General features: G+C 39.9%; 1 protein-coding gene across 1 annotated transcript in view; it reads right to left on the bottom strand.

The window, feature by feature from the left end:
• SLC28A1 (solute carrier family 28 member 1) overlaps positions 1-27,349 on the bottom strand; it is an 80,474-nt gene that overhangs the window by 23,461 nt on the left and 29,664 nt on the right. The window contains exons 5-14 of the mRNA XM_075208406.1: positions 26,284-26,342; positions 24,708-24,790; positions 20,156-20,247; positions 14,124-14,313; positions 7,652-7,793; positions 6,605-6,718; positions 5,686-5,763; positions 4,511-4,591; positions 2,466-2,546; positions 1,527-1,652 (exon numbers count right to left, since the gene is read on the bottom strand). Of these exons, the coding sequence (XP_075064507.1) occupies positions 1,527-1,652; positions 2,466-2,546; positions 4,511-4,591; positions 5,686-5,763; positions 6,605-6,718; positions 7,652-7,793; positions 14,124-14,313; positions 20,156-20,247; positions 24,708-24,790; positions 26,284-26,342 (1,046 nt within the window). The remainder of the gene's footprint in view (positions 1-1,526; positions 1,653-2,465; positions 2,547-4,510; positions 4,592-5,685; positions 5,764-6,604; positions 6,719-7,651; positions 7,794-14,123; positions 14,314-20,155; positions 20,248-24,707; positions 24,791-26,283; positions 26,343-27,349) is intronic.

Below are 27,349 nucleotides of genomic sequence, written 5' to 3'. Positions count from 1 at the left end.
CCTACAAGGCCCTCGCCAACTCCACTGCGCCCTACATCTCCACCCTCCTCTCTATTCATGCTCCATCCCGCCCTCTCCGTTCTGCCTCTGACCGTCGCCTCTCTTCCCCCCTTATAACCTCCTCCCACGCGCGTATCCAAGACTTCGCCCGCGCTGCCCCCCTCCACTGGAACAAGCTCCCTCCCTCCATCAGAACTTCCCCTAATCTATCCAGCTTCAAACGGGCCCTAAAAACCCACCTTTTTCTTAAAGCCTTTCTGTCTCCCACTTAACTTCCTACCTTATCTTCTGCCTCTGTCCCCCTACTCTCCCTCTCTTCCCTGCGTCTCTCTGTCTGTCCACCCCTCCCCTTAGATTGTACGCTCCTCTGAGCAGGGCCATCTCTCCTCCTGTTTCCACCACTTCTAACTCTGCTCTCCAGCTACTTAGCCCTCCTCCTCAAAGGTCCTCCACCCCACATCCACTTTCGCTCCCTCCTCCCCCCTGGGGGTCTCCCTGTCTTCCACGCCCCCCTTCTTGGGCCCCGTCATTTTCGGATCCTCCCTCCCCCTTCCCCGCCCTCTCTAGCTGTGCATTGAGCGTACTGAGTTGCTGTGTTTACTGTACTGTGCTGTCTCCCATTGTATTGTGATTTTGTTTGTCTCTGTACGGCGCTGCGGATGCCTTGTAGCGCCTTATAAATAAATATTAATAATAATAATAATAATAGCCTGTCCTGGCTTATGGCTTAGTTTTAATTAAAGCTAACAGTACTGTAAGAGGAGACCTCAGTGATTTTAAAAAAGGGGTGAAGGTTGGGGCGCTTTTGGCAGGAGCTTCAGTAACCAAGACAACTGAATTTGCCAAAGTGAGTAATGGTGTCTACGGAGATATCAGCATGGAACTCTGGGGGAACAAATAATCAACAAAGAGCAACAGTGGGCAGGAGTGTGATATCTGTACATTAATACGAACTGCAAGGTAAAATAGGCGAGCAACATTTTCTTGGTATGGTTTAGGTGCAGTCATTACCTTAGAAGGCAAGGTTAATACTAATCGCTATATAATGATACTGAGTGATCATGTTCACCCCATGTTACAGCATTTATTTTCCTGATGTCAGGGGTGCCATCCACAGAGTGTGTGTGGTCACCCAATGGCAGGATGAGCATGACACTAATGTAATACATGTGTCATGGCTTTATTAGTCACCAGACTAGAACACAAACAAGCATTTATGGAATATTCACATTAGACAATAATGTTTTCAAGCACGTCAGATAAATTACTTTCTTCCACATACATTGACATGTACAGACCCTACCGACTGCATGTGATGGCCCAATGTTCTATTAAGTGACTTTATATTAGTGTTTCTGTTTTTTGCCCACTATTTGTGTTTATACTACGAATGGATTTCCTACATTTAAAACAGATGATTTCACATAAAATCATATTTACCTACCTGATTATGCAAGTAAAAATGTGCAACCTGCAGTAAAAGACATACATAGATATACAGGGAAATGAATAGGAAATTATCTTACCCCAAACGAAATGTATGCACCCATTACACTGCCAGCTATGGTCCCAAAGCCACCGGTCATTACAGCATGGATTTCAGATTTGGTCATTTCCGGTAAGTAGGGTCGAATAAGCAGCGGGGCTTCGGTCTATCAATAAAGCATGGTAAAAAAAACACATTTATATCCACTGAGAAATAACTGACAAAAACTGGATGGACAGACACACAGAAATAGACAGAAAAAGATAGAAAGAAAAAAAATGGTCATTTAGGTTCTGATTTAGTTTGGCGTATTTTTACATACCCAACATATGAGTAAAAATTTGGTTATCTCAATATATGTCCAATGCAAAACACAACAGTATTTCTATATCCGGCACATAAGAGCGTACACTTACAACTTTAGCGTAGATTCAGTTTTATTAATAAATGCAAAAACCACATTTTCCATATACAACTTAATTGAATACAAACAACCCTACATCCGTGTTTACTGCTTTATAAAGCCATTGTGCATCTTGTCATAATGTAGCCGCAACACTATTGTATGAACTTACAGCTGGAGCAGTCAGTACACACACAGTCAATCAGAAGCAGGCAGATAGTGCAGCCCATGTAATCATCATCAGCACATATCTTTACATCAGGCGTCCGGTACCTATTACATATAGCCCTCCTAAGAAGTGTATCTTTAGATGTGTCCAAGTCTAACTAGGCACATCTCCAGAGGACATACTTCACTTACGTGTACACGCCCTTATGGTACTCAACTTGCCAGCTCTGTTCGGCCTCTCAAGGAGTAAGAGTCTAAAATACACTGAAATCTAAACTCTAACACATTTTGGTAGGCATGCACAGTACAGAAATGCATATATAGACTTGTATCCCACTGTAAGTGAGGTCCTTGGGGTGACTTCATTAACTATCACACACAAATGAATATCATGTTTCTTCTATTTACCTGTCCAACAAAAATATTGCCAGCCACACTGAGTGTTTCTGTGGCCGTGGTTCCCATTGTAACTTGCATGAGCCATGCAATCTGAAAAACATATTTAATAATTACTTCACAAACTAAACAAGTAAAAAATGAATGGAAACAAAAAATGTGGCTCAATATTAATTATTTTGAGTAACACTATCCTATTTGTAGTACGATTTTGTTGGCTTCTGTGCAGATTGTAAATTTATTACAATATTGAATATTATTTAGCAATATGAGACCAAGATGTGTCTTCTTATATATTTCAATGTCAATTTTATTATTGTTTCATCCTGACAGCCAAAATAATTGGACATATCATTTTCAAGACAATTTTACAATCTTCATTATGTAGATCAGGGGTGTCCAACCTTTTAGCTTCCCTGGGCCACATTGGAAGACGACGAGTTGGTTTGAGCCACACATAAGATACACTAACAGTAACGATAGCTGATCATCCAAAAAACCATAGAAAACATAGTTAACATATATATATGAGAAAAAAAATTGATATATAGATATACAAGTTAACCCGTACATGATACTCATGCATTCTAGTCAAATCAAGCTACTTAAGGTGTTCTTGTCATGTATTTGGGCCTAGCCCAGGCCTCCTCAGGGGAAGAGCGTTTCTTCCCGACGCAAGCGCCCTTTTTTAACGTGGTTTTGTCCACATGTCACCACCTCATCATTTTTCTCCATCACCTCATCCTTCATCTTCATCGCCACATCCTTCATCAAGCTACTTAAGGTGTTAAAAACTCCCCACTGTCACCCCCGGCAACCACCAACCACTCCCAACTGTCACTTCTCCTTCAAGAAATATATAGGTCAGTGTATAACTCTGCCCAGCAGGTGGCGCTGCAGCTTGTTTTGTTTTTTTTCACACACGCCACAAGGCATTTATATAGTAGATATATATATATATATATATATATATATATATATATATATATATATATATATCTATATCACTTTTTTTTCAAATCCCCCTATACTTACCTTTCAATCGCCCTGTTCAAAAAATCCTCTCTAGTTATTATACTATAATCACTTTTTGTATTGTTTCGATGCAATATCAATAAAGTGCATTTAAGCCAGGCATTGTATATCAGGGTGCCCTGACCAGGCCTGCGGTACCTGACATATACACCACTGTGACCCCAAATTGTCACCTGTTTTGCTAATTAAACCACTATGTTAGTTAAGGGATAACAACTTATAATGGGCCAAAGAGAATAAAATATATGCCCCATTAGTATTACAAGTAGAAGTATGTAGCAGGGAGATAAGGTCCATGATGCTCCAGGACCAGGTGACTTTTATTCACTGGTCAGCGTCCCTTGAAATAATAAAAAAAATCCCCCTTAACTTACCTTTTAATCGGCTTGTTCTCCTGTCCTCTTCTCTTCTTTTCTCCAATTCTGTGCTGCTGATTGTTCTTCTCGCTCGGGTGACTCCTCTGTGCTGCGCTCCGCAATGGATGTTGGGCGTGATGACATCACGCCCGACATTTACTGTGAGCACCGCACGGAGGAGGAGACAAGAGAGGGAGCCGGAGTACCGCCGTGATCGCAATGTAAGTATTTTCTTTCCTTTTTTTTTCAGGATTTTTTTTTCCATTAACAGTGCTGCCCCCTTTCCACAACCAAAACTCCTTCTGGGCCACATTTACAGACGTGCTGGGCCGCATGCGGCCCGCGGGTTGGACAACCCTGATGTAGATCATACATCTATTACATATAAATAAAACAATGGAAATCATATACATAAAACATAGCATAAACATAAATATTTTTATGTATATTATACAAACCACAAAGTCCTGTATAGAGTTGTAAATGGAATGACAATGAAATACAATATACTAGTGTCATTAATATATCAGTACAATATTTATTTTAGGAATATCAGTTTTGTTGGACATTCACGATACTTGAAATACCCCTAGTGTTAATAAATAGGATAATAGGTTCTCCATTCACTGGTCCCATACAATACAGTCTAACACACAAGCAGCTTACCTTAAGAATGACATACTGCATTACGCCAATATAGTAGAGGACTGACATCACGCAGCTAAAGAATACCACAATAGGAAGAGCCTGCAAGGAAGAAGATATCAAGAGTGACATAAATCTTTCATTTATTTGCACATAGTGTCAAACATTTTAAAGAGGAAATAAATATGTTTGCATTGAACAGTTGGCTACCAGGGACTGGGCTCGATATTGTACACATGGCCTCTGAATTGTACACTGACTACCAGAGAAGCAGCATTTTTTGCTATGCCACAAGGCACTGGATTGCCTTATGTATAAGCCCCCAGAGAATGGGTCTGTATTGTATAAGTGCATTTAACTGGTACATTGTGTGTGGTAAGATACTATGCCGATATATTGTGTGGGTTAACTGTTCTTAAATAATGTATGTGGGCAGGGTTTGATTATCCAATAGGCTCACTTGGCTGCAGCCCAGTGTGCAAGGCTTTTGGGGGCGGGTGCAAAATTGTGACAGAGAAAGGTATGAACTGAAATTCATTGTATATTACAAGAGAATAGTTGTTCTCCAAAGTAAAAAGAAAACATTATTTTAATCTTGATGTATTCCCATGGTAAAGGCTGACGCTCAGGTAGACGCTTGAGGATAAGCGAGTATGAGATTCAAGGACGACAACAGGTGCAGACATGACCGCCTCTCCACCCTCAGTACCGCTCGTTCATGCCTCCGTTCTGCTATACATTTCTGATTTTAATGAAAACTAAATGAGTGACAAAGATTCTGGGACCCTCTTAAAAAGCCAAGTGGAGCTGAGTTTCGAACACATGGGAACATCAACATTGGTGGTAGTGGTGGGGGGAAGAATCCGGTTGTTAAATTAAGGACAAGTTCATTTTTACTACCGTGTATTAGCCTGGCATGGAAGACAAGGGGGTGCCTCGAGCATATTAGCCTATGGCGGCCTGAACCCTTAATCAGGCCCTGTATGTAAATGACAATTCTGGCATAATGTATGCGGGCCACTGTTAGATATAAATTTGTCAATAGTAATAGGTGCAGTAGTAAATGGCTCTCAGAGCAGAAACTTTACTCTGGGTACCAAAACAGCGTGTCTGACTAATTCTTGCATCCAGTTTTTGTAACATGAAGAAATGTATCTGTACTATTATCTTGCAGGTTTATATTTGTCAGTACAAACCTGAAAAGCGAATACTTCTTGAATTAGAGTTTGTCCAAAAACAAATCCTGAGCCAGCGGTGGTATAATTCAGGAAAATCTGCAAAAGACAGAAATGAATGTTAATGCCACTGATGATCATTCATTCCAAAAACGTTACATTCTGTTTGCCCAATATAAATCTTAGTCCATTAATCCAAACCAACCTTCTATTAGAATCAACCAGAGAAAGATCTGTAACTAAAAAAACTTAAACAGAGATCAACATAAAGGAAGTTCAAATGTTTGAAGGTAACAGTCTTCTCTATGCAGTTCCTCTGCTGACTGACCTGACAAGACCATTACAGAGGGGGGAGGAGTTCTGTTCTCAGCAACAGACTCCTCCCCCCTGTGGAGAGTGCTCCATGCGGCTATAGAGCTCGACACCCCTCTGGGTGTGTTCCACTTTAGACTAGCTTTTTTTGTGGCAAACTCTATCTCTCAGGGCTGCTGTCCCACTTTCTTCTTACTAATGGGGGGACCTAGGGAACGCCCCTGGTCACCCCATGGATGAAAAGGAGAATAAGGGGGAGTGAACATAATTCACTCCCCGCTGGTCGATCCTCTTCACAGACCCTGCGGTGCAGAGTTTGACACATCCAAATTTTAGTGTATGCTGCTGTTGCATAGACTACCTGTCTCCTACTATAAGGAGCAAACAAAATAAAGAAAAAATTACACTAGTCGGGGCTGTTAAGCAGCCCTCCATTAATAAGCCCAACTCCTTAAGCACTTAAACAGAAACTGAGGAAGTCAGGGATTGTAGAGGGGAGGAGTTTCCGTCAAGAAGTTAAAATTAAATATTTAAGTGCCAGCTCCATGATTCCATGCCACAATCCATGGTAGTAGTGTCCCCCAGATAGAATGGAAGAGAAAAGGTATTGTTGTAAATTGAACATTACCTGAATTTGTTTACCAAGAAAATTGAAGGCTTGGTAACCTGGCTCAGTGCGAATAATAAAGATTCCCAAAACAAACTCTAGTCCAAGTCCCCAAAATACTGCTCTCCAAGACACCTAGGGAAAAGAAAGGGCAACAATGGGTTAAATGCAGTGGAGTGAATACAATATTTTGGTTACAGACTGCAGGAGCAGCAAAGTCACTTTAATAAACAATAGTAAATACATAAACCGTAAATACGAACTGTCTATGTTTGTTTACAGTATAATTCAAATAGGTACATTTAACGCTTGATTGCATTCAAAAACATTTTTAATTCAGGTTTTTGTTATTGATTTATTTTTTTTGTTAGCCATGCTTAAAGCAATATTGATAAATCTCAGGGACAGTCGGCCACAGAGAGCTCTATCTCCAGGAGGGGCTCTCCTTGGGCCCAGGAAGAGAAGACTTCCAGAAGATAATGATTTGAGATGCCTCTAATTTCATCCTAGATAATAATCTGTACTGTGTACTAGAATAACACTAATACGTACTGGCAAAAGGATGTTCCCACTGACAGCTGGGAGGGTGCAACTGTACAGGAAGGTAGTCTAGTTTAGTGGATCAATCTTTGGATTAAAAGCCTTTATTAAAAAATAGGCAAGAGGCATAAGAACAACATAGCTAATAACAGTCAGTCACTGACTTATAGAATGAGGGGCATAACTAGCCGTTTTAGGGCCCATGCTGGGTTGGGAATAAGTCCATTTGCTTAACAAAAACATACTTGTAGGTTAATTGGCTGCTATCAAAAATTGACCCAAGTCTCTCTCTCTGTCTGTCTCGTTCTCTGTCTGTCTGTCTGTGTGTGAGTGTGAGTGTGTGTCTATATTAGGGAATTTAGACTGTAAGCTCCAATTGGGGCAGGGACTGATGTGAGTGAGTTCTCTGTACAGTGCTGCGGAATTATTGGCGCTATATAAATAAATGATGATGATGATGATAACAAACATATGCAAATTTGTACACACAAAAAAAAGGGTACACTCACAAGCAGATCTGGTACTTACAGCTCTGTGGTGCTTGGACATCAAAAAGAGGAAAATGACGAACATACAGACACCTCCAAATGATATAAGCTGTACTGGCCTCTTGGCCGTGTCCACAGCCAACCAGGTGATAAGTCCAATAAGAAGTAATACAATGAACACCCTGAAATCACAGAGCTTACATTGATAAACACATACAATAAACATCAAGAACATTGAATAAACATAGCACCTTAAGCATTAGTGGCTGCTAAACTGAATACTCAAAAGACTGCCATCAGATAACACTTATATAAGTGAATGATCAAAGAACCATTAAATTCCCAAATTAACATTTTCAGATATAAACCATAAAGGTAAAACACATTGTTAATTATCAATGTGACTATCCACAAAAGCTCTGTTAAAAGTGAAGTATTAGCTAGATACTTAATTACAGAGAACCGAAGCTCTTTCCACATCTTTAAGCTTTGTAATACTATGTGATGCAAAGCTAAAAGGCGAGACTGCCATCTTCTAAGCTGCTGTGACATTATCAGACACTGGCATTGGTCTGATTTTGCAAGATCAGACACCAGCAATTGTTCATCAGAATTCTAAACACAAGTATGATATGTTTTTCATGTTACAGTTAATGGCAAAATCTGATTTATACACTTTTGCATTTGTGATATTATATAGTGACCCAACAAAATGTTTTGGGCTGTAATGCATTTCTTATTAGTTTACAATTTTGCAATAGTTCCTTATAAAGAGAAATTGGACAATCTTTTTTCATGGAAAATCAAAAATGTAAGCTCTTATAATAGATTTTCATTTTCTTCATGAAATTGCACGATTCAGTTAAGTAGTCAAACTTTCTGTAAAGGAAATTCAGTTAAATAGAATACAAGGTTTTAAAAACGGCCTGATGAAAAGCCTTGGACAAACTTAAAGGGATATATTTACTAAACTGTGGGTAACAACCAATCAGATTGTAGCTGTCATTTTGTAGAATGTACTAAATAAATGATAACTAGAATCTGATTGGTTGCTATACACAACCTCTCCACTTTTTCAAACCCACAGTTTAGTAAATATACATCAAGGTCTCCAGGTGGTAGACATCGAGAGGCATTTAACTTTTTGAATAAACATTATATTGGTTGTGAGACAAAGTGTAAGAGCGGGCTGACACCATTGTGGGCACCACTACATAAGTTCACTTTGTTAAAGCTAGAGAATGTGGGCACAGATGGAAAGGTCCTTCTACTGTTATCTATATTATTTTGGTGAGCACAGCTCTCCTAGAGTAATTACAGGTCCAACTTCCACATCTTCTTGTGAACGTACAGCAGAGGGGAATAGACACAAGCCAACAGGTGAGTCCATGTTTGGATAAGCAAATCCACTGCTGCTTTAGGATTTTTGTAATGTGAAATGAAGAGCAAACTCTGATGTTCATTCGGCATGTTGACATGACAACTAAAGATGGAAGATCTGTGTAAACATTAACCACTTTCTAGGGTTTTTCCTAATGATGTAAATCGACCCTGAACTCGAGAATGCATTACATGTTGTCCATGGACAGTTTAGCAACTGAAGCCTTTATCCAGTGAGGTTGGCAAGCCCCGTTTATCACAGGCTGCACAGCAAATTTCAGTTAGACTATTTTGCATATGATGACAATGTCAGGTTGTAATCAAATAAGAAATTCCAGCAGTTGCTGCAATTTGTGAATTAAGGCAGGAAAGATAGCTGAACCGTCACTGCTTGGATAAGAATAGAGTCTTCTTGTTATAGGCAAATTACCTTAGTGCAGCAAGACCTGAGGTTAGGATCTATGGTAACAAAAACACAAAATTTCGGCTAACCAACATCATACAGACCAACAGGTTCTTTGGGATTAGAAATCGAGTATATGCAATGTAATTGGCATGTTGTGAGATACTATAGTGGGCTTTATTTCTCCAATGCTCTCTATCCTAGTGCTATACACTGTTTCCTAAGTCCACCAATCAGATGCCTGAGAAACCTCAATAATCTTTGTGACTGGGTTCCCTTTTGGCTCACCTCTCATCCCCTGCACGTACCTATGTATAACATATAGCATTTGAAAATGCTTGCAAATGTTTTAAAGTGTTGATGAAAAGAGTTAAACTTATCCCTGGTGGTCCAATGTGAACCTGGCGGGTCCAGGCGGTATTTGAGCTGCCTTCCACGCTTCCAAGTGCTGGAGACAGTGCTGGGAGCCCGAACAGTGTCTCCCTGCAGGGGCAGTTCTGTCACAAGTGTCCAGTTCCGATGAGAAGTTATACCCCTGTGCATTCTTCTCTAAGAAATTTTCAGTGGCAAAGATTAATTATGATGTGGGAAATCATGAGTTACTGGCCAATAAATGGGCATTCGAAGAATGGAGACACTGGTTGGAGGGCGCTAAGCATACCATCATGGTGTACCCGGATCACAAAAATCTTCAATACATTGAGACTGCCAAGAGGTTGAATCCCAGACAGGCGCGCTGGGCTCTTTTCTTCTCTTGATTTAGTTTTGTGATCACATATCGCCCCTGTTCAAAGAATTTGATGCCTTATCCAGAAGTTTTCTACAGAAACATGAGGATCCCCTTTATAACACTCCTATCATACCTTCTCAAACCATTTTTTAAGGGCTAACTCTGGATTTGGCAACCCAGTTACAGGCAGTTCAGGATCAGGCACCAGCCTCCATGCCTCCCAGGTTGTTGTTTGTGCCAGCTGGTCTGAGACAGTCTGTCTTGTCTGAGGTCCATGACAGCAAAATATCTGGACATCCAGGTATCAGTAAGACTACTAAAGTACTCTCTCGTTCTGTTTGATGGCCTTCTACGAAGAAAGACCTTGGAGACTTTGTACAGTCCTGTGAAATTTGTTCCAGGGTGAAAACACCCAGAGATTTGCCCATGGGACAGATGATGCCTTTATCCGTGCCCAGTGTTCCATGGGCCCACATTTCCATGGATTTTATCACAGATTTGCCTTGATCTAAAGGGTGTAATTGCATTTGGGTGACAGTTGATCACTTTAGTAATATGGCTCATTTTGTTCCTTTACCGAAGCTACCTTCTGCTAAGGCTTTGGCTCTTCTGTTCATTCAAAATGTTTTCCGATTACAGAGCATACCCAGTAATATTGTCTCAGACAGAGGAACTCAATTTGTGGTCCAGTTCTGGAAATCATTGACATTCAACTGTTTTGCATCAGCCTATCAGCTGCAAAGTAATGGACAGACGGAAAGGGTAAACCAGTCTTTGAAACAATATTTAAGATGCTACATCTCTGAATTACACGACAACTGGGTAGAATACCTGCCATGGGCGGAATTTGCCTTCCTCTGGTTATGCCCCATTTTTCTGCATTTATGGGAGACATCCCACAACCGTTTCATTTTCTGACATCAAAAAGAAATCGGATACATTACTCGTTCTCTGAAGAGAATATGGAAAAAGATAAACTTCTCATTGAAGTAAGCTGCGTCACGAGCCAAGTTATATAAGGACCGCTTCAGACGTCCTTGTAAGTTCAAGGAAGGGGACAGAGTATGGCTCTCCACTACGAACATCAAGCTCCGCCAACCTTCTTTTAAGTTCGGACCACGATACATTGGTCCATTTAAGATCATCAGGAAGATTAATCTAGTTGCTTTTCAGTTGGAACTGCCCAACTCATTGAGGATATCCCGTACGTTCCATGCATCCTTATTGAAGTCAGCTTTTACATCCCGGAGGATTCCCAGGAAACAGCCAACAAACCTGCCCCAGTGATAGTGGATGGTCACACGGAATATGTGGTTGAAAATATTCTTGATTCCAAATGGGTTCAACGCCAACTCCACTATTTGGTTCACTGGAAGGGGTATGGTTCTGAAAAAAGATCCAGGATACCTGCCAGGGTCTTGCATGCCAATGACTTAAAAATAACTTTTCATCAGAAGTTTTCAGATAAGCCTAGATTAAGGAGTTACTTAACCTCTCGCCAAGGGGTGGTAATGTTAGGAACAGCAGGTAACTGCTGTTTTCTTTTTGGCTGCTGCAGTGTTGTTTTCAACTTGGGTGTCATCACCTGAACTCCTCTCACCTGCAGTTCTATCTGACACTTGCCCTGATTGGCTACTACTGGTTTAAATACCTGTCAGCTTCACTCTGCCTTTGCCGGTTATAGCGTTCACATGCTTGCTTCTCTGTGCTCCTGGTTCTGTGAATAGTCTGCCTGTTTTTCCTGATTGATACCCGTTGTGATCTCTGCCTGGATACCTACCTTGCTTGTTTGTTCGTGACCCTGACCTCTGCCTGGATTCCGACTCTGCCTTTTCGTCTGAGAGATCTCCTCTCTGCCGCAGGATCGTGGTGCCAGCTATTTACTCCATCAGACTCACCTGTGTCAACAGTGTTTCACAGTACAGATTTACTGCTCAATCTTGCTCCAGCATTTTCCCTGACACTGTGCTGCTCTCTAGCTCCATCTCACATAGGCCACAGCTGGTACTACACCATCCTCTACTCCACACTGCCAATCTGTGATACTGGTGGTGGTTGGTACTGCATTCTTTTGCAAACTCAGTGTTTCTGCTTTATCTGGTCCAGGAGTATCTCTGCTCAGCATCCCACTGTCAAGTCCTCTGTGGTGCCTACCTACCTGAGTTGAGTTATCACTACTGGAGAATAAGTCCTGGGGACAACTGAGTACCGGCGAACATATCTGGTTCTATGGGAAAGGGAGTTGCTATAGGTGAAGCTCTCGTCAACAACAGGTTCTGATAACAACTTGTAGGGTGATTCGTGACATTTGCATCTTCAGCAGTGTTGAAATATTTTAAGTCTTTGCCACTGAACAAAACACAGTTTTGCCGGGGACATGAGAGCAAACTTCTTTCCTTCCTTCACTAAACGTGTACAGACAGGTGACATTTCCTTATGTTCTCTGGATACATCAGACGAATAGTCTTGAAACAACATCAGCTATCATTCTTGCCACAGGATCTTTCCCACTTGTTTTGCTGCAGGCCAAAAATGCATCTTGTGAACATAGTTCAGGCATTTGAAGATGACTGTATGGGATTTCCTGTCCAGATTGTCCCTAGTTGGGCCCAAGCGATGAGCTCTTTCTATTTCTAGGCCTCTCACATCATCTGTGATTTTAAGTATTGCTGGCAGGTCATCTTTAAGGAATCGAATCATGGCTGACTCTTTAATGGTTTCCGGTAGCCTTACCAATCGTAAATTATTACACCTTGATCTTTTTTCAAGGTCATCAATTTTATTAAGCATTTGCTTGTGTTCTTTGCGCAATACAGGAACTTGTTGCGTTAAGGAAGATACTTCTTGCATTTGTTCGCCAATTTGTTGCTCATTGATGTTGACCTGTTTATTCGTTGTTGCTATCTGGTCTGCTAATTCTTTAATAGCTTCTGTAAATTTTGTAGCTTGTGTTTGCATTAGAGGTTCCATAGTTTCCCTTATCGCTTTAACCATAGCACTATAAGACAAAGGAGTTTCAGCAGCTAGATTGTCTGAATCAGAATTCAGATGTCACCAGCAGCCATGAGATGGAGCTGAGTGTGAAAAAGTATTTGTGGATGTGAGGTTTATGTCTGTGTATTTAGGTCGGTGAGTGCAGTGTGTGCAGGAAACACAAAAAAAACAGCTCATGTGTGCAGACTAGCGAGGTGGAAGTTGTGAAGGGGATATAATAAGATGCTGGAGAGAAAAGAGGAGTTTTGGAGAGAAATGTAGAAAATAGAAGAAAGACCGTGTAAATTGAGTAGATGCATGGTGGCGTGATATAAGTGATGTGAATGAATGTGTATTAGCAGTGGTAGGTAATGAGAGAGTGGGAAGGAACAATTGATCCAAATAGTACATGTCAATGGAGGCGGTGAAGACTACTTTACCAGCCCCTGGCTAGGGTTAATAGAATATGCAGGTTCTGCAGTTCTGACACAACAATATCCAGGATGCTGGCAGTTGGGTGTAGCCAAATAGAGATGGCAACAGCAATCTCAGATGAGTTCAGTGGGTCCAACAGCTGAACAGAGTTGGCAACAGCAATATCACAGTTGAGATTAGTGGCTCCATCAGGTCCAGCAGCTGAACAGAGATCGCAGTTCAGTAGAATCTAAAACAGCCTTGTTTTTGGTGTGATGTCAATCCTCAGCGCAATTGTGACATTTGCCAAAAGTGTCCATGAATACCCAACGCTTTATATTTTTGAGAATAAGGAAAAGTGGAAGGTAGGGCATAGAGCTTAGTTGACGTGCAGCTTACTCTAACTGCCGTCTGCCATATGTTGTGCAAATGGAGGTAAGAAATTAAATAATACTTGACAGGTACACTTAAATTCAAGTGCATTTTTAGCATTACATTTTCAACTTTGGAGTTCTAACAATAATAAGTTAATTAATATATTATTTTCATCCTGCTATATCTTTGTTCAATTACACTGGACACAAATGACATTTCTGTGCTAAAGTAACTCACCATTTCATCCATACTTTGTTCTTTTTCAAGCATGGGCTGAATCTTTTCAGAAAACGTTTAACATGTTTGCCGTACAGTTTTACCAGTAGGTCATAGACCAGGAAGAAAATGACCACACAAGTTATTACCACCAGCGCCAAAGCACGTTTAAAATTCAGTACACAAGCTGCAATAAAAAAGGCAGCATAGCCTGGAAAACAAAATGAGTGTATGATTAGTTACTATGAATTCAACACATTTCGCCAGGGGTTGGTTGGATTGTAATTAGACTGTACATAAACTGTGCATTAAAGACCAAGCACAAAATTGATATTTGATTGATGAAGCAGAAATTAAAAAGCAAAGGCTTATTTGATATGTGTAAAACTGAAGCCGCTGAGATGCATCTGACGCTAAAGACTGCATCATCACAGCTTATTTTCTATGTGCATCTGTGCTATATTCCCACACTATGCATCAACTAGGTATATTTCCCTGCATATTTCCCTCAAACATCACCTCAAAAAAGTACAATTCATGCAAATTTAGACCACCATCTTAATTAGTTTGATCTCTTTCCTTTTTTCTCCAAAATTATTAATTTGATCCTGAGTTCTAGACAGTAGAAGACAAATGTACTGATTTTAAGTTTCAAAATTGGACACTTAAATATAATATCACATTTATTATTCAGTGCATATCAGTGTGCTTTGTTTAAATGCACACGCAGCGCCACAATGTAAGCCATGGCTGAGTACTGATTTCTATAGCAAAGTTCATAAAAACCCATCATTCTATTAGTAGAACCCACACCTGTATCTCCTCTTGATACATTGTGCAAAACAACCAAGGGTTTCTCCACACAAAAATCTGCAATACCACAGGAACAAACACAGACAGGATGCACACAGCAGTATTATACAGAGGGCTCATACCTGAGCTCCTTTCTTGCCCTTCAAGATGAGAAGAGAGTATAGCATAATGTTTCATGGACCAGAAATTTAATTTAAATAGAAGATATTTCAAATTTACCAAAGACAGGTTCTGGTTACCTATACAGCCCAGCTATGCAGGGTTTCAGTATGACAACACATTCATAGGGTTGTGTGTGTGACCTGCAGGTAAGTCTTGTGATATAAGCAGTTTTTACCAATATTGGGCATGTCCTGTTATGGATATATCAGACAGGAAGGAACAGAGTAGGTATTGGGTGCATGTTAGGGTGAAGGTGAGAATTTCTTAATGTCAAGGTTTTTCTAGTTGGTGAACTGCACTGACTTTATGTAAAATTATTATTATTATTATTATTAATTTTTATTTATAGGGCGCCACTAGGTGTCCGTAGCGCCTTACAGGGACGAACAAAATTACAATACGAGGTGAGACAGCACAGAACAGTAATCACAGTAACTCAGTGAGCTCAGGGCACAGCTAGAGAGGTGGGGGAGGGGAGAGGGGTAGGTCCGCCAACAGCGGCACCTAGGAAGGAGGGCACGGAAAAGAGGGAGACCCGCAAGGGGAAGAGGAGGGATCGAGAGGGGACGGGGGAAGTGGTGGAGACAGGAGGAGAGAAGACCCTGCTCAAAGGAGCGTACAATCTAAGGGGTGGGGTAGACTGACAGAGAGACACGGGGGAGAGAAGGAGGAACGGAGGATAAGGATAAGGGAAGGGGAATGAAGTGGAAGAGTCGGAAGAAAAGGTAGGAAGTATAGCTCTATTTGCACAGGAAATACTTTATTAGTAATCATGTCACTGCTTACTGCCTGCTGACTTACATCAGAGGAACCCATAGCTAACCTAAGTTGTCGCTGTAATGGGAATGAATAGATTGATTCACTTTGAATTTTAAGTTTGTTCCTGAAAATGTTACAGAAAATGTATGGCTTGCTAAATGCTAATAACGAAAGTAAACACTTGTGACTAGCCAACCCACTCACCTTTCTCATCAACATGCTTGCTTATGTTCCCATCTTTTATGGATACTGCTAAGACTTAATGAACGTGGCTTAATTTAAAAAAAGTTAATTATAACAGACCGGGAACAATGTTAGCAAGGGCTCTGCGTAAACAGCGAGCTAAGGCCTACATTGCCATGATTAAGGACAACAATGATCGGGAGTGCAAATTAACCGGTGACATAGCGGGTGCATTTCACACATACTACACCAAACTATATAATCTCGAAACTCAAGAACTTGACCCTATAGATGCCACACGCTCAGCTCAGATTGCGGCATATTTAAAGGAGATCAGTTTTCCCACTCTCTCAAGATCAGATAGGGATAAACTGGAACAACCTTTCACTGAAGGGGAGTTGAGGGAGGTAATTAAATCAACACCTTCGGGTAAAAGTCCGGGCCCTGATGGCTTTTCCATTGCATACTATAAGACCTTTAAACATAAGTTGATACCCCTGATGGTACCGGCCTTTAATGCGATCTCCAACGAATCCGCTTTCTCCCCACAGAGTTTGGAAGCCCATATAACGGTGATCCCCAAAGAAGGAAAGGACCCCTCTCAATGTGCAAGCTATAGGCCTATTTCCTTGCTGAACGTAGACGTTAAGTTGTACGCAAAACTTATTGCAAAAAGATTAAAATACCTACTCCCAGATCTGATTCACTCAGATCAGGTGGGCTTTGTTCCGGATCGCGAGGCACGGGACAACACCACCAAGGTGATAGATTTGATTTACTCAGCCTCATGCTCAACAACGGCTTCAATGCTCTTGTCTACAGACGCTGAAAAGGCCTTTGACCGTGTGAGTTGGCCGTTTATGAGAGGGCTCCTGGAGCATCTTGGATTAGGCCCATTGGGACTACATAGAATCTTAGCACTTTATCGACAACCCAGGGCTAGAATTAAAATTAACGGCGATCTGTCGGATTCGGTGATGATCAATAATGGCACTAGGCAGGGGTGTCCGCTGTCTCCACTCATATTTGTGCTATGCATGGAGGCGTTGGCAAGGGCAATCAGGGCCAATCCGAATATATCCGGTGTCCAGGTGGGTGAGAGAGAACATAAACTCGCTTTATTCGCGGACGACCTTTTGGCCGTTATTACCAATCCGGTTGTTTCCCTACCTAACTTAGTTAAGGAATTCCGAAGGTTTAGCTTTCTATCTAACTTCAAAATTAATTATGGCAAGTCAGTAGCTCTGAACATTAATACCCCGGCCCCCGTGGTGGAGGGTTTAAAATGTGCATTTCCTTTTATTTGGCATCCCACCCAATTGAAATATTTAGGTGTTGTACTTTCTAACGATCTCTCACGCCTATACGACCTCAACTTTAAACCACTTCTTGGGAATCTCCGGGCTGACTTGAGAGAGTGGCAGAGCAAGAATTTCGCATGGATAGGCAGGGTTAACATTATAAAAATGAATGTCCTACCCCGACTTCTCTACCTTATACAGACGTTACCTATCTTAATTCCCGACTCCTGGTTTCAGGGCATCCAGCGTCTGGTGCGGGACTTTGTGTGGAGTGGGAGGCGCCCAAGATTCAAGCACGATACATTATTTAGACGAAGACACTTGGGGGGTCTCCAGCTTCCCCATATTCCCTCGTACTATGATGCTGCTATCTTAACTAGAATAATGGAGATGTCAGTCCAGAAGGGAGGGAAACAGTGGGTAGCGATCGAATCATCATATCTCGACTCTTCTAGTAAGACAGTAATTTGGTTATCCAAGTTGCCCAGGGTCTCCCACCCTACCCTAGGACCCACTCTTATTAAATGGTCTAAGTTAAGAACTCTTACTCATATTTCATCTTTAATATCTCCACTAACGCCATTGTTTAATAATCCTAAATTCCCCCCAGGAACTACTCCATTAGCGTTTAACCTGTGGTCACGGGCAGGGATCCATCGTGTCGGCCAGTTGGTGGGAGCTACTAGGGTCCTCTCATTTGCAGAGATTCAATCTAAGTGGAAACTACCGAATATAGAGATCTGGCGATATCTTCAGCTTAAACATTTTCTCGCTTCTAGTCTCTCAAAACAGGATATTAATAGGAATTTGACAGTCTTTGAATCCCTCTGTAGCAGACCGCATCACACCCCACACTCCTTATCGAGTATTTACAAACTCTTAATCGAGTTCCGCTTTAGATCTCCCCCGACATTTCTCTTGGAGTGGGAAAGGGATCTAGGAATAGAATTAAGAGAGACTGATTGGTCGAAAATTTTCCAAGCAATCCATGCTTGCTCACCTAATGTCTCAATATTAGAGACCCACTTTAAGGTTCTCACCAGGTGGTACAGATGCCCGGTACATCTTGCAAAAATGTTTCGCGGACTGTCTAGTGTCTGCTGGAGGTGTGGGTTGGGATCAGGTACCTTATTACATATCTGGTGGGACTGTCCCATATTACGACCCTATTGGTCGCAGGTTATAGACATCACACGGAAGTTGCTTGGACAAGCTATTCCCGACACCCCGGAGTATTGGCTCCTCAATAAAGTAGATATGCCTATTTCCTGCTTTAAAAAATCTCTATTAAAATTTGTGATATCAGCCGCCAAGGCAGTCATACCTGTGAGATGGAAAACAACCACGCCACCAAATATCCGGGACTGGATTAGGAGATTAGAATATTACAGGTCCATGGACGAATTATATTTGTCAGATAAAGACTCTTTTGTAACATATTATACTATATGGGGACCTTGGGTAAAATTTATAGATTCACCAGAGTTTGCGGCCTTGGGTTCATCCACCTGATCCATCTATCTTTAGGTACAAGGTTGTATCAAACGCTTCTGATTGTTGGATTAGGCTTTGTCATATACCTACGCTATGTATGTTGTAGACCTTTTACTTTGAAGACTTACATCATGTCATCCCCCATTCTTCCTTTTTGTTTCCTCTGTGTCCTCTCCCCCCTGTCTGTCTTTGTGCCAGGTTAACAATACCCTCCTTCCATGGCTGGGAAAGGTATATTCTCATTGATACATTCAATTCTTTTTTGACTTAGAGTTATGTTGTTTTGATGTTATAACCTCTTTATCACCCGCCATCCAAAACGAATATTGCTGAAAGTACATTTATATAACCTGTATTTGTTGTTAAATCTCAATAAAAACTTATTTTTAAAAAAAAAAAAAAAGTTAATTATTGAAAGTAAAACAAATAGAAACAATTACGCTCAGCCACCGCTTGTAGAAGAAAAATATTAGCAATACTCCAATTAATATATAGCAAATATATTAAAAGAACCAATTCTGAAATTCCCTAGCAGTTACTTATAGAATAATTCATTTATGTTTCATACATTGGTGTTGGTAAAACAAGCACTACATATTAATAGCCAAAACAACCTGCTGCCCTAAACAACTCCTTAACAGAAGATTCCCTAATCAATTCCTTAACTGAGCAATTCATGAACAAATTTCATATGTACTAGTTTTAAAAAGTGTAGATTGTCCTTTATATTCACATTAATATGACATTTGTCTGTCCTTTGTTGCACATTGATCCTATAACTAAGACCACAGCATATGGGATGGAGGAGTCCAGTCATTCTGACTCCTTGTTGGAGATTACAATGACATTGCTGGTACTACAGCCATTCTCTAGATCAACTTTATTTTTAAAAAGTGTACAGTACATATGACTGGACTTGCTGATTCCCCAATTAGATCACCACCTATTCCAACAAAGGCACTTTTTTATACTTTTAGAAATGCATTTTCTCTTACTAAGTTCTGAGCTATCCTCCCAAGGGCCACATTTTGGATTTTGCAATGACTGATCTCCCATTCTCTCTTCTGAATAGTCTTGTACAATTGATTTTGGATATTTGACAATAAGACGGCAAGGGCAAAGCAAGGTGATAAAGGGTTATTTTGTAACCTGCAGTATATTCCAATTGGAAAAGCTTAACACACTAACTCCATCATTTGTAGAAGAAATGGATTAAATAAATAAACTTTACCTTATCATCCTGGTTAGAGGTGTGATGTTAAGCAGACATAATGAGGCACTTAGTGTCTTGTACAGTACACCTATACCGTAAACTATACCGACGTTATAGGAAGAGATTACCTGCGCAAAGGACTCCAATGGCAATGTATTTCAGAATACGAGAATGCTTCTTGCTGTACTTTGCAACTTCATCAAATGGTTTGGCTACTTTGCTAGGATCAGATGTAAAAGAGAGAATTAACTTAACACCAAATTGGCGACAGATGAGCTTCTATTAAACAGTCAGGTTTATATTTTAGTGGGGTGCTTTTGTCTTGTTTGTAGGAAAGCATTATGTGTTGTCTAAAGTATTGTTGAATTACAAATTTAATGTAATAATTCAGCTGGCTCTGCCCTTAAAGGTTCTTGGATGCTACTGGACTGCTTTTATAGCAGATAAAACACACGTCTACAAATGTTCTGCTCTTGTTAATTATACCTCTACAGCCTATAAGGGACAAAAAGTATCATTTATGAAGCTGCAAAAATGCAGGCAAAATGTAAAGCAAGTGCTGTTTTGTAACATGATCAGATCCAGATCATTCATTAGACAACATAGGCTTCCGTTGGGCACTGAGGGGCAAAGACTTCCCTAACCCGTGAGTGCATGAATTGCTCTTTTGCATATTTCGTGGTTAGAAATTGACCTTTACAGTATTTAATGAACAATGTTTACAACAGTTGATACACCACAGGCACAACTCCCGTAGATATGTATGTAGTGTGGGCAAAACTGAAAAGATTGTTGCCTGATGTGAAATTAGAAATTGAAAGAATAAAACTCTGTCAAGTATATAAGTTGTAATTATTGGGATGTGGGTGGATGCAAGCATAAATGACTGTATTAGTTTATATGGTTCCATACTGGAGGAAAACTACAAGTTTAGAGGATATACTAGGCAGAACCATTGGAGAGTTCATTATTTTGATGTAAGAGTATTTGAAAACGGCTTGGTGGAACACTACAATAAATATGCAGACGTGCAGCACATTTCATTTTCAGAAGTGTCTCATTTTCTGACTTGCCTAAAATAGGGGTCACATTCCATTTTTTTGAACTGCACCCATAAAAACGCACTGTACAACCTGTTGCAAGTCCAACTGGAAGGTGCATGGTGGACAGTGGCGGATCCCGAGGTGGCGGCCCCCTAGCAACACTCTACATACATTAGCATAGTGGTCGAGAGGCAGGCAGAGGATCCTGCCCTGCAACTCCTATTATGTTGTATACACAATCAGAGCAGCCGGGAAGCATCCACTGCCTGGTTCTCAGTCACCAGGTCTGATTAAAGCAAAGGAGGGGGCGAGGCCCACCAATCAGAGTTAAGGGGGGGCTATGTTAAATATCCCACCCCCCCTAAAAAACAGTCTAGATCCGTCCCTGGTGGTAAAAGCATAAAAAAATCACTGACAGTGCAACCCACTACCACTTTAGGACCACCACCTTCATTCATTTTAACTGAGGTTTTCCCCTAAAATACTGTGCCTTATTTATGTCTTACATAAATCACAAAGTGAGGGGACATCAGGACAGTCCTTATTAAATGTGTCACTATCATACATTTGCATGCTTTTATTACAGTAGTATAAAAGTATCTAGAAATGCACTTTCTTGCATACAATGTGCCTGGACAGTGCAAAAGGCATCCTATTGACATGTGAAATCAGGTCTTATTGTGGGAGTGGGGGAGGGGGGGTAGGAGTCTCTCACGTTTATTAACACCCCCAATCTGCCCATGTCTCCCCAACAGAACATGCCACATGAACACGATAAGAGAGGGAAGACCAATACAATACTAAATGTCACAATACTTACCATCTAAACCCTCAGATACAGCACTTCCTTATTGGATGTGTACCTCCCAAATAAACATTAGTCGTTGAGGAACCAGTTTTTAAACAGGGACTCAAAACAACAGGGAGAATATAAAGTGTGGTATGTTAATCATTTAGGTACCCTCCACCCAAAAGAAAGTATAGAAAGGAAGTGTTATAATAGCAGGTGTTCCAATTTTTAAAAGGGTGTAAACATCACTTCAAACTAGAAAACTATGTGACGCTCCCAACATCCAAGTTGTAAACCGAATTTTTTTTCTAATGCATTACCTTATTCTATACTTTCTTTTAGGTGGAGGATACCAAAAGGATTAACATACTACACTGTATGTTCTCCTGTAGTTTTGAGTTCCTATTTAGAAACTGGTTCCTTATCTACTAATGTTTATTTGGGAGATACACATCCAATTAAAGAAGTGCTGTTTCGGAGGATTTCTACTGTCCACTTACCTTAGATGTATATGTGATCGCCCAAGTTGTCAGGGATAGCCACCTCAAGCCACTCCCTGATGTAATATTTTATTGTATATTCAACCAGTTACACAATATATCAACTCTATTTTGTCAGGAAACCTCTCCAGACTACCATTACCAGTCACAAACTGCCCTCTGCGCACTCGTGACTTGGAACTTACTGTAAGGGAAAACCCAGGATTCCAGCCTAAATTTCACACTCACCTCTCTCTTAGGCTACAGATTTAGCTGGTCCCTTTCCCAACATAGACACCTGCTTCCACACCTCTCCGCAACTGCCTCCAGCTACGTATAAGGCTCGTAGCAAACCTATGACTTAATTTTCCAATTGCACACCCTCTGTGCTCTAGTAGCTAAAATAGCTAACACTTCACACACTGTTATCTAAAGGGTTAACACAGCTAAGCAATCTCCTATCTCTTCTACAGGCAGTGAATTTGTTTAGAGCAATAAGGAAAGTAACTATTAACTTTTAGATCTAATATACAAAAAAGTACAATGCTTACAGATTATAAAAACTATTAATAAAAGTTGACATGACATAACATAAGCAAAACATGTAAAATAAATGGATAAAATTCAGAGTATAATTTATAGACAAGTGGTATAATCTGCACCAAGGGAAATTTGCTTGAAAGATTGACAGCTTTAATACCCAATTCTAATATGTGACCTAACTTTCCTGTGGAGTGTCAAACAGACCCAATTATATTATCAATAAATCCAACATAAATTTATGAATTTATAGATACTAAACAGCATAGGTCCAGTGTATCAGCAGAGCTAATACAGATTTCCTCACCTTCTCTGCCTGACAGACAGCTTTATTTGATGTAGGGGCTTCAATTCATCATGTGATTTATGAATATGGGGTTGATCACTAATTATATTGACTGTAAGTTGCATTCTGGACACTAAATTATATTTATCTATATAAGATGCAGTAAGCCATCATCCCTAAAGTCTCTCTACGTGCTAGAAACCATTCCTTATGCCAGGATATAGTTCACCCCATGACGTCTTTGAAGCTGTTCACTTCCCTAAAGGTGACAAATGTATCTAGTAACACAGGGGTGTGCAGAGCCACAGAATAAACACAGCCCATTTGAGAGCAGGACTCTGCTTTGAAGTCATTTGCCTTTAACTTACAGAGAAAAACAAATTATAAATGGCTTCATTTGATACACAATATTTACATTACATTTATGATTTGGCCTTATTCTTAATAATTATGTTATTGGTTAATCCTTATCACTGTAATTCCCCTATGTTCACTACACAAGTAGATATATTATTTTTTCTGTTGTTTGATATTTCTGGACTTAGTGGGGTCTATATATACTTGCTAGGCTGCTTGCAGTGGAACGCTAGAACTTGAGAAATGTGATTTTGCTAAGCTGACGCCATCTTGTTGACTTATAGCCATTTTGTTATTTTATAGCTTAAAGACAGATTAGATACTGCAAGCTTGTAGGAGTAATTCATTGTTTGCAAGAAACTATGCCCATGACCTTGACTATGGCAGAACAAGAGATAAACCAACTCCCCCCTGGGGAGTATTCCTGTGTGAAAATGAGAGAATGTAGCAAGATCTGTGTAAAGAAAGCATGAGTGGGTAAAACCTTTTGGGGCATAGTTTTCTGTAATATGTGATTTTGTGCTATATACAGTCAGGTCCATAAATATTGGGACATCGACACAATTCTCATATTTTGGGCTCTGTATACCAGCACAATGGATTTGAAATGAAACAAACAAGATGTACTTTAACTGAAGACTTTCAGCTTTAATTTGAGGGAATTTACATCCAAATCAGGTGAACGGTGTAGGAATTACAACGGTTTCTATATGTGCCTCCCACTTTTTAACAGTACCCCCCGTACCCCCCTGATGGCGGCCCTGCTTACAGGTGAACAATCCGATTTAGATTCGACAAACTATAGCTTTTGCTTAATCATAATACTTACCACAACCAGTGCACCACTGTGTTTTTTGTTCTTTCCCATAATAAGTATTGGAAGAACCCCGCCAATCATTGGAGGGTGCAACATATTTATTTAAAGTTGATAGACATACGAATACACATTTTTGGTGCACATTTACTGTATGAAAATTCTTATTTTACTAAATAAAAAACTTCACATCCAACTATAAATGAGCCCACAGTGTTTGATTGTCAAATATGTTTATTTTTAAGCAGCAGATAACATGTGATGACGTTTAGAAAACACATTCAAAAACCCATAGGTTCTGTTAAAGTATGGATCTTTCTCAAACATGCATATCTCTGCCAAAAGTTACTTGAATTATCTTAATTACCCACCTTAAAAAATTTGCCTTCGTTTCACTTTGTTTGCTGTTAACTCCAACATCATCATACAAATCTGGTTTCTCGTAACTGTCCTCCTTAAAAATATAATCAAGGCATATTGACTGAGTACAATAAAATATATTCTGTCTGCTGGTATACACAAATTTAAATTTGGTAAAATAACATAATCCTTACTAATTCACAAAGGATTTTACAAACCAGAAAAATATGCAATAAGACGCAAACAAGACAACAAGACTTTTGGTGCTTTTGTCTACAGTGTGCAAACTCCCAGTATGTGTTCTGAAGTCCATCCATGGAGGCGGTGTGATCGTTTGTGGTCCGTCCCAGAAATGGGCAAAAGTAAAATCATTACTTCATAGTCATGTCTACTAACACTTTTAGGCCACCTCCTTAATTATAACTTTTCCCTTTTTCTTAAATAGTACAGTTTATTATAGACTTGTTTTAATTAATTCATCATAATAAATAGCATCAAGATTTAATTTCATGCGTCATAAAACACACATAACTATAGCTAAATGCATGTCACAGAATATAATGGCTGATGCCCAGGACTGCCACCTCAGACGAAGTATAAATATCAAGTCATTTTATGGAGATAAAAAGGCTTAAATAACCAAAAATCCTCAAATTGTTTTCACTCCTTGAAAGTCCTTAAAATATCTCAGCCCGCAACAAGAAATTTAAATGTTGCATTAGGGTGCAGAATCCAGCACACTTCTGCATTCATCAAGGGAGATCTTGATCTGTTCATCGTCTCCCAAGCATTTGTCAATGCCATCTTGACACATGATCACATAAAGCCACAAAAGTAGAAAAAACTGCATTTGCAGTTCATTGTCACAATGTTTGTGGTTCATAAATCACCCACCCAATCACTTTCGTAGCTACGCATAAGGTATGTATTCACATGCTGGTTAACTTCTGGCGTATTACCTTGCGCTGTGGTCAATGAAAGGTGAACACAGCAACATCATTTGTGACTTGACATATTGCAGGCTTAACAAATTCCAGACGGATCATGAACCCAAGAAGACAGATGTTATACTGTAAGTACATACCTGTAGCCAGAAAACCAATTCTACTGAATGCAAGAGAACATTAAAATAAAATATTAAAACTTTCAGAGGAATAGTAGTTTAGTATTTCATTTAGGTCTTCATGCACTAAAACTAACTATAAAAGTATCTGTACCAAAGTTTTCAACAACAAGCTTGTCAACCCATCTTAATACATCTTCCCTAGAGCCTACACAGCCCCTGCATGGTAGAGACATGTTTTTAGAGCATTACAATGGGTTCTGAGTGCCAATTACTTAGTCTTTCATGTATATGACGTCTATGTGTAACGAAGCTTATGTATGGATGGATCAATGCATGAACAGTGCATAACAATGCATGTGCATTTCTGATGCATTTTGTGTCATTTTTAGTAGAAAAACAGGATTATATTTTTCGTCTACAAACGTTTGTGCTTTGCAAAACATTTCATTCTTCCTATTATCATTGACAAGTAAAACCTATATGAAAAATAAGTATACAGTGCAGATGTCCAGAACGCTTACCCCTGCAGTAAAAGCTTCATTTGAAATTCCAGGTGTATTGTTCTCTGACATTTCCATGTCTGTTAAAGTTGGAAACAAAAAAGTGAATAGCATTTTACAACTGTAAAGTGGCTGAAACTTTCAGCAATATAACACATTCCATTTTTAAGCAATATTGTAACTGCAGCACATTAGCACTGGTAGTATCAGTAACATTACATTTTAATGATATCCTTACAATCTTTCATTTCTGCTTTTGTGTTTTGTTCTTTAGTACTGTTTAGCACATTTTACCCTGCTAAGCCATACATGATACTATCACCATGGACAAATAGAAATTATACATGTCAACAAAGATAACAGCTCAATATTGGTGCAATATAACTGAGGAAAAGAATCCTAGTCCAGAAGGAATTCATCCAAGGAATGAAAAAACAAGAATGGAATTTATGGGTTGAAAATACTTCACGTTAAACTTAGTTACAGAGCAAGTATAGGCCTTATAGCTTGTGTCAAATATAAACATATTATAAAATCAAATATAAATTTGATTTACATTTCTGTGTAGGTTTCAAAGGGCTAGATTTACTAAGCTGCGGGTTTGAAAAAGTGGGGATGTTGCCTATAGCAACCAATCAGAGTCTAGCTGTCATTTTGTAGAAGGTACTAAATAAATGAAAGCTAGAGTCTGATTGGTTGCTATAGGCAACATCCCCACTTTTTCAAACCCGCAGGTTAGTAAATCTTGCCCAAAGTGTTTGTTGCATTTAACAGAAATACAAGGTATTGAACTTCACCACACTAATGCCCATTAATGATACTGCACAGTACCAGAGGGTGGAGGGTACTAGAGAAAACACTGATAATGCAGAATAAATGACACATATTATTCTTTTGATTTCTGCACATGCACTGATTATCCCATGATTATCTCCAGTACATTAGTCAAACACTCACAGCAAGGACAGACATAAGAGACACTTGCTTTGATGATGCAGATTTAACACTCTACACACATGGTAGCTGTCACAGACAACCACAAAGGAGCTATGCACTGGCTATACAGTGATAAATGATAATGAAACCA

The sequence above is a fragment of the Mixophyes fleayi genome, chromosome 4 (genome assembly GCF_038048845.1).
Source record: "Mixophyes fleayi isolate aMixFle1 chromosome 4, aMixFle1.hap1, whole genome shotgun sequence".
NCBI lineage: Eukaryota > Metazoa > Chordata > Amphibia > Anura > Limnodynastidae > Mixophyes > Mixophyes fleayi.
Note: the sequence above shows the minus strand (reverse complement) of the source record. Positions and strands in the feature narration are given on the sequence as shown.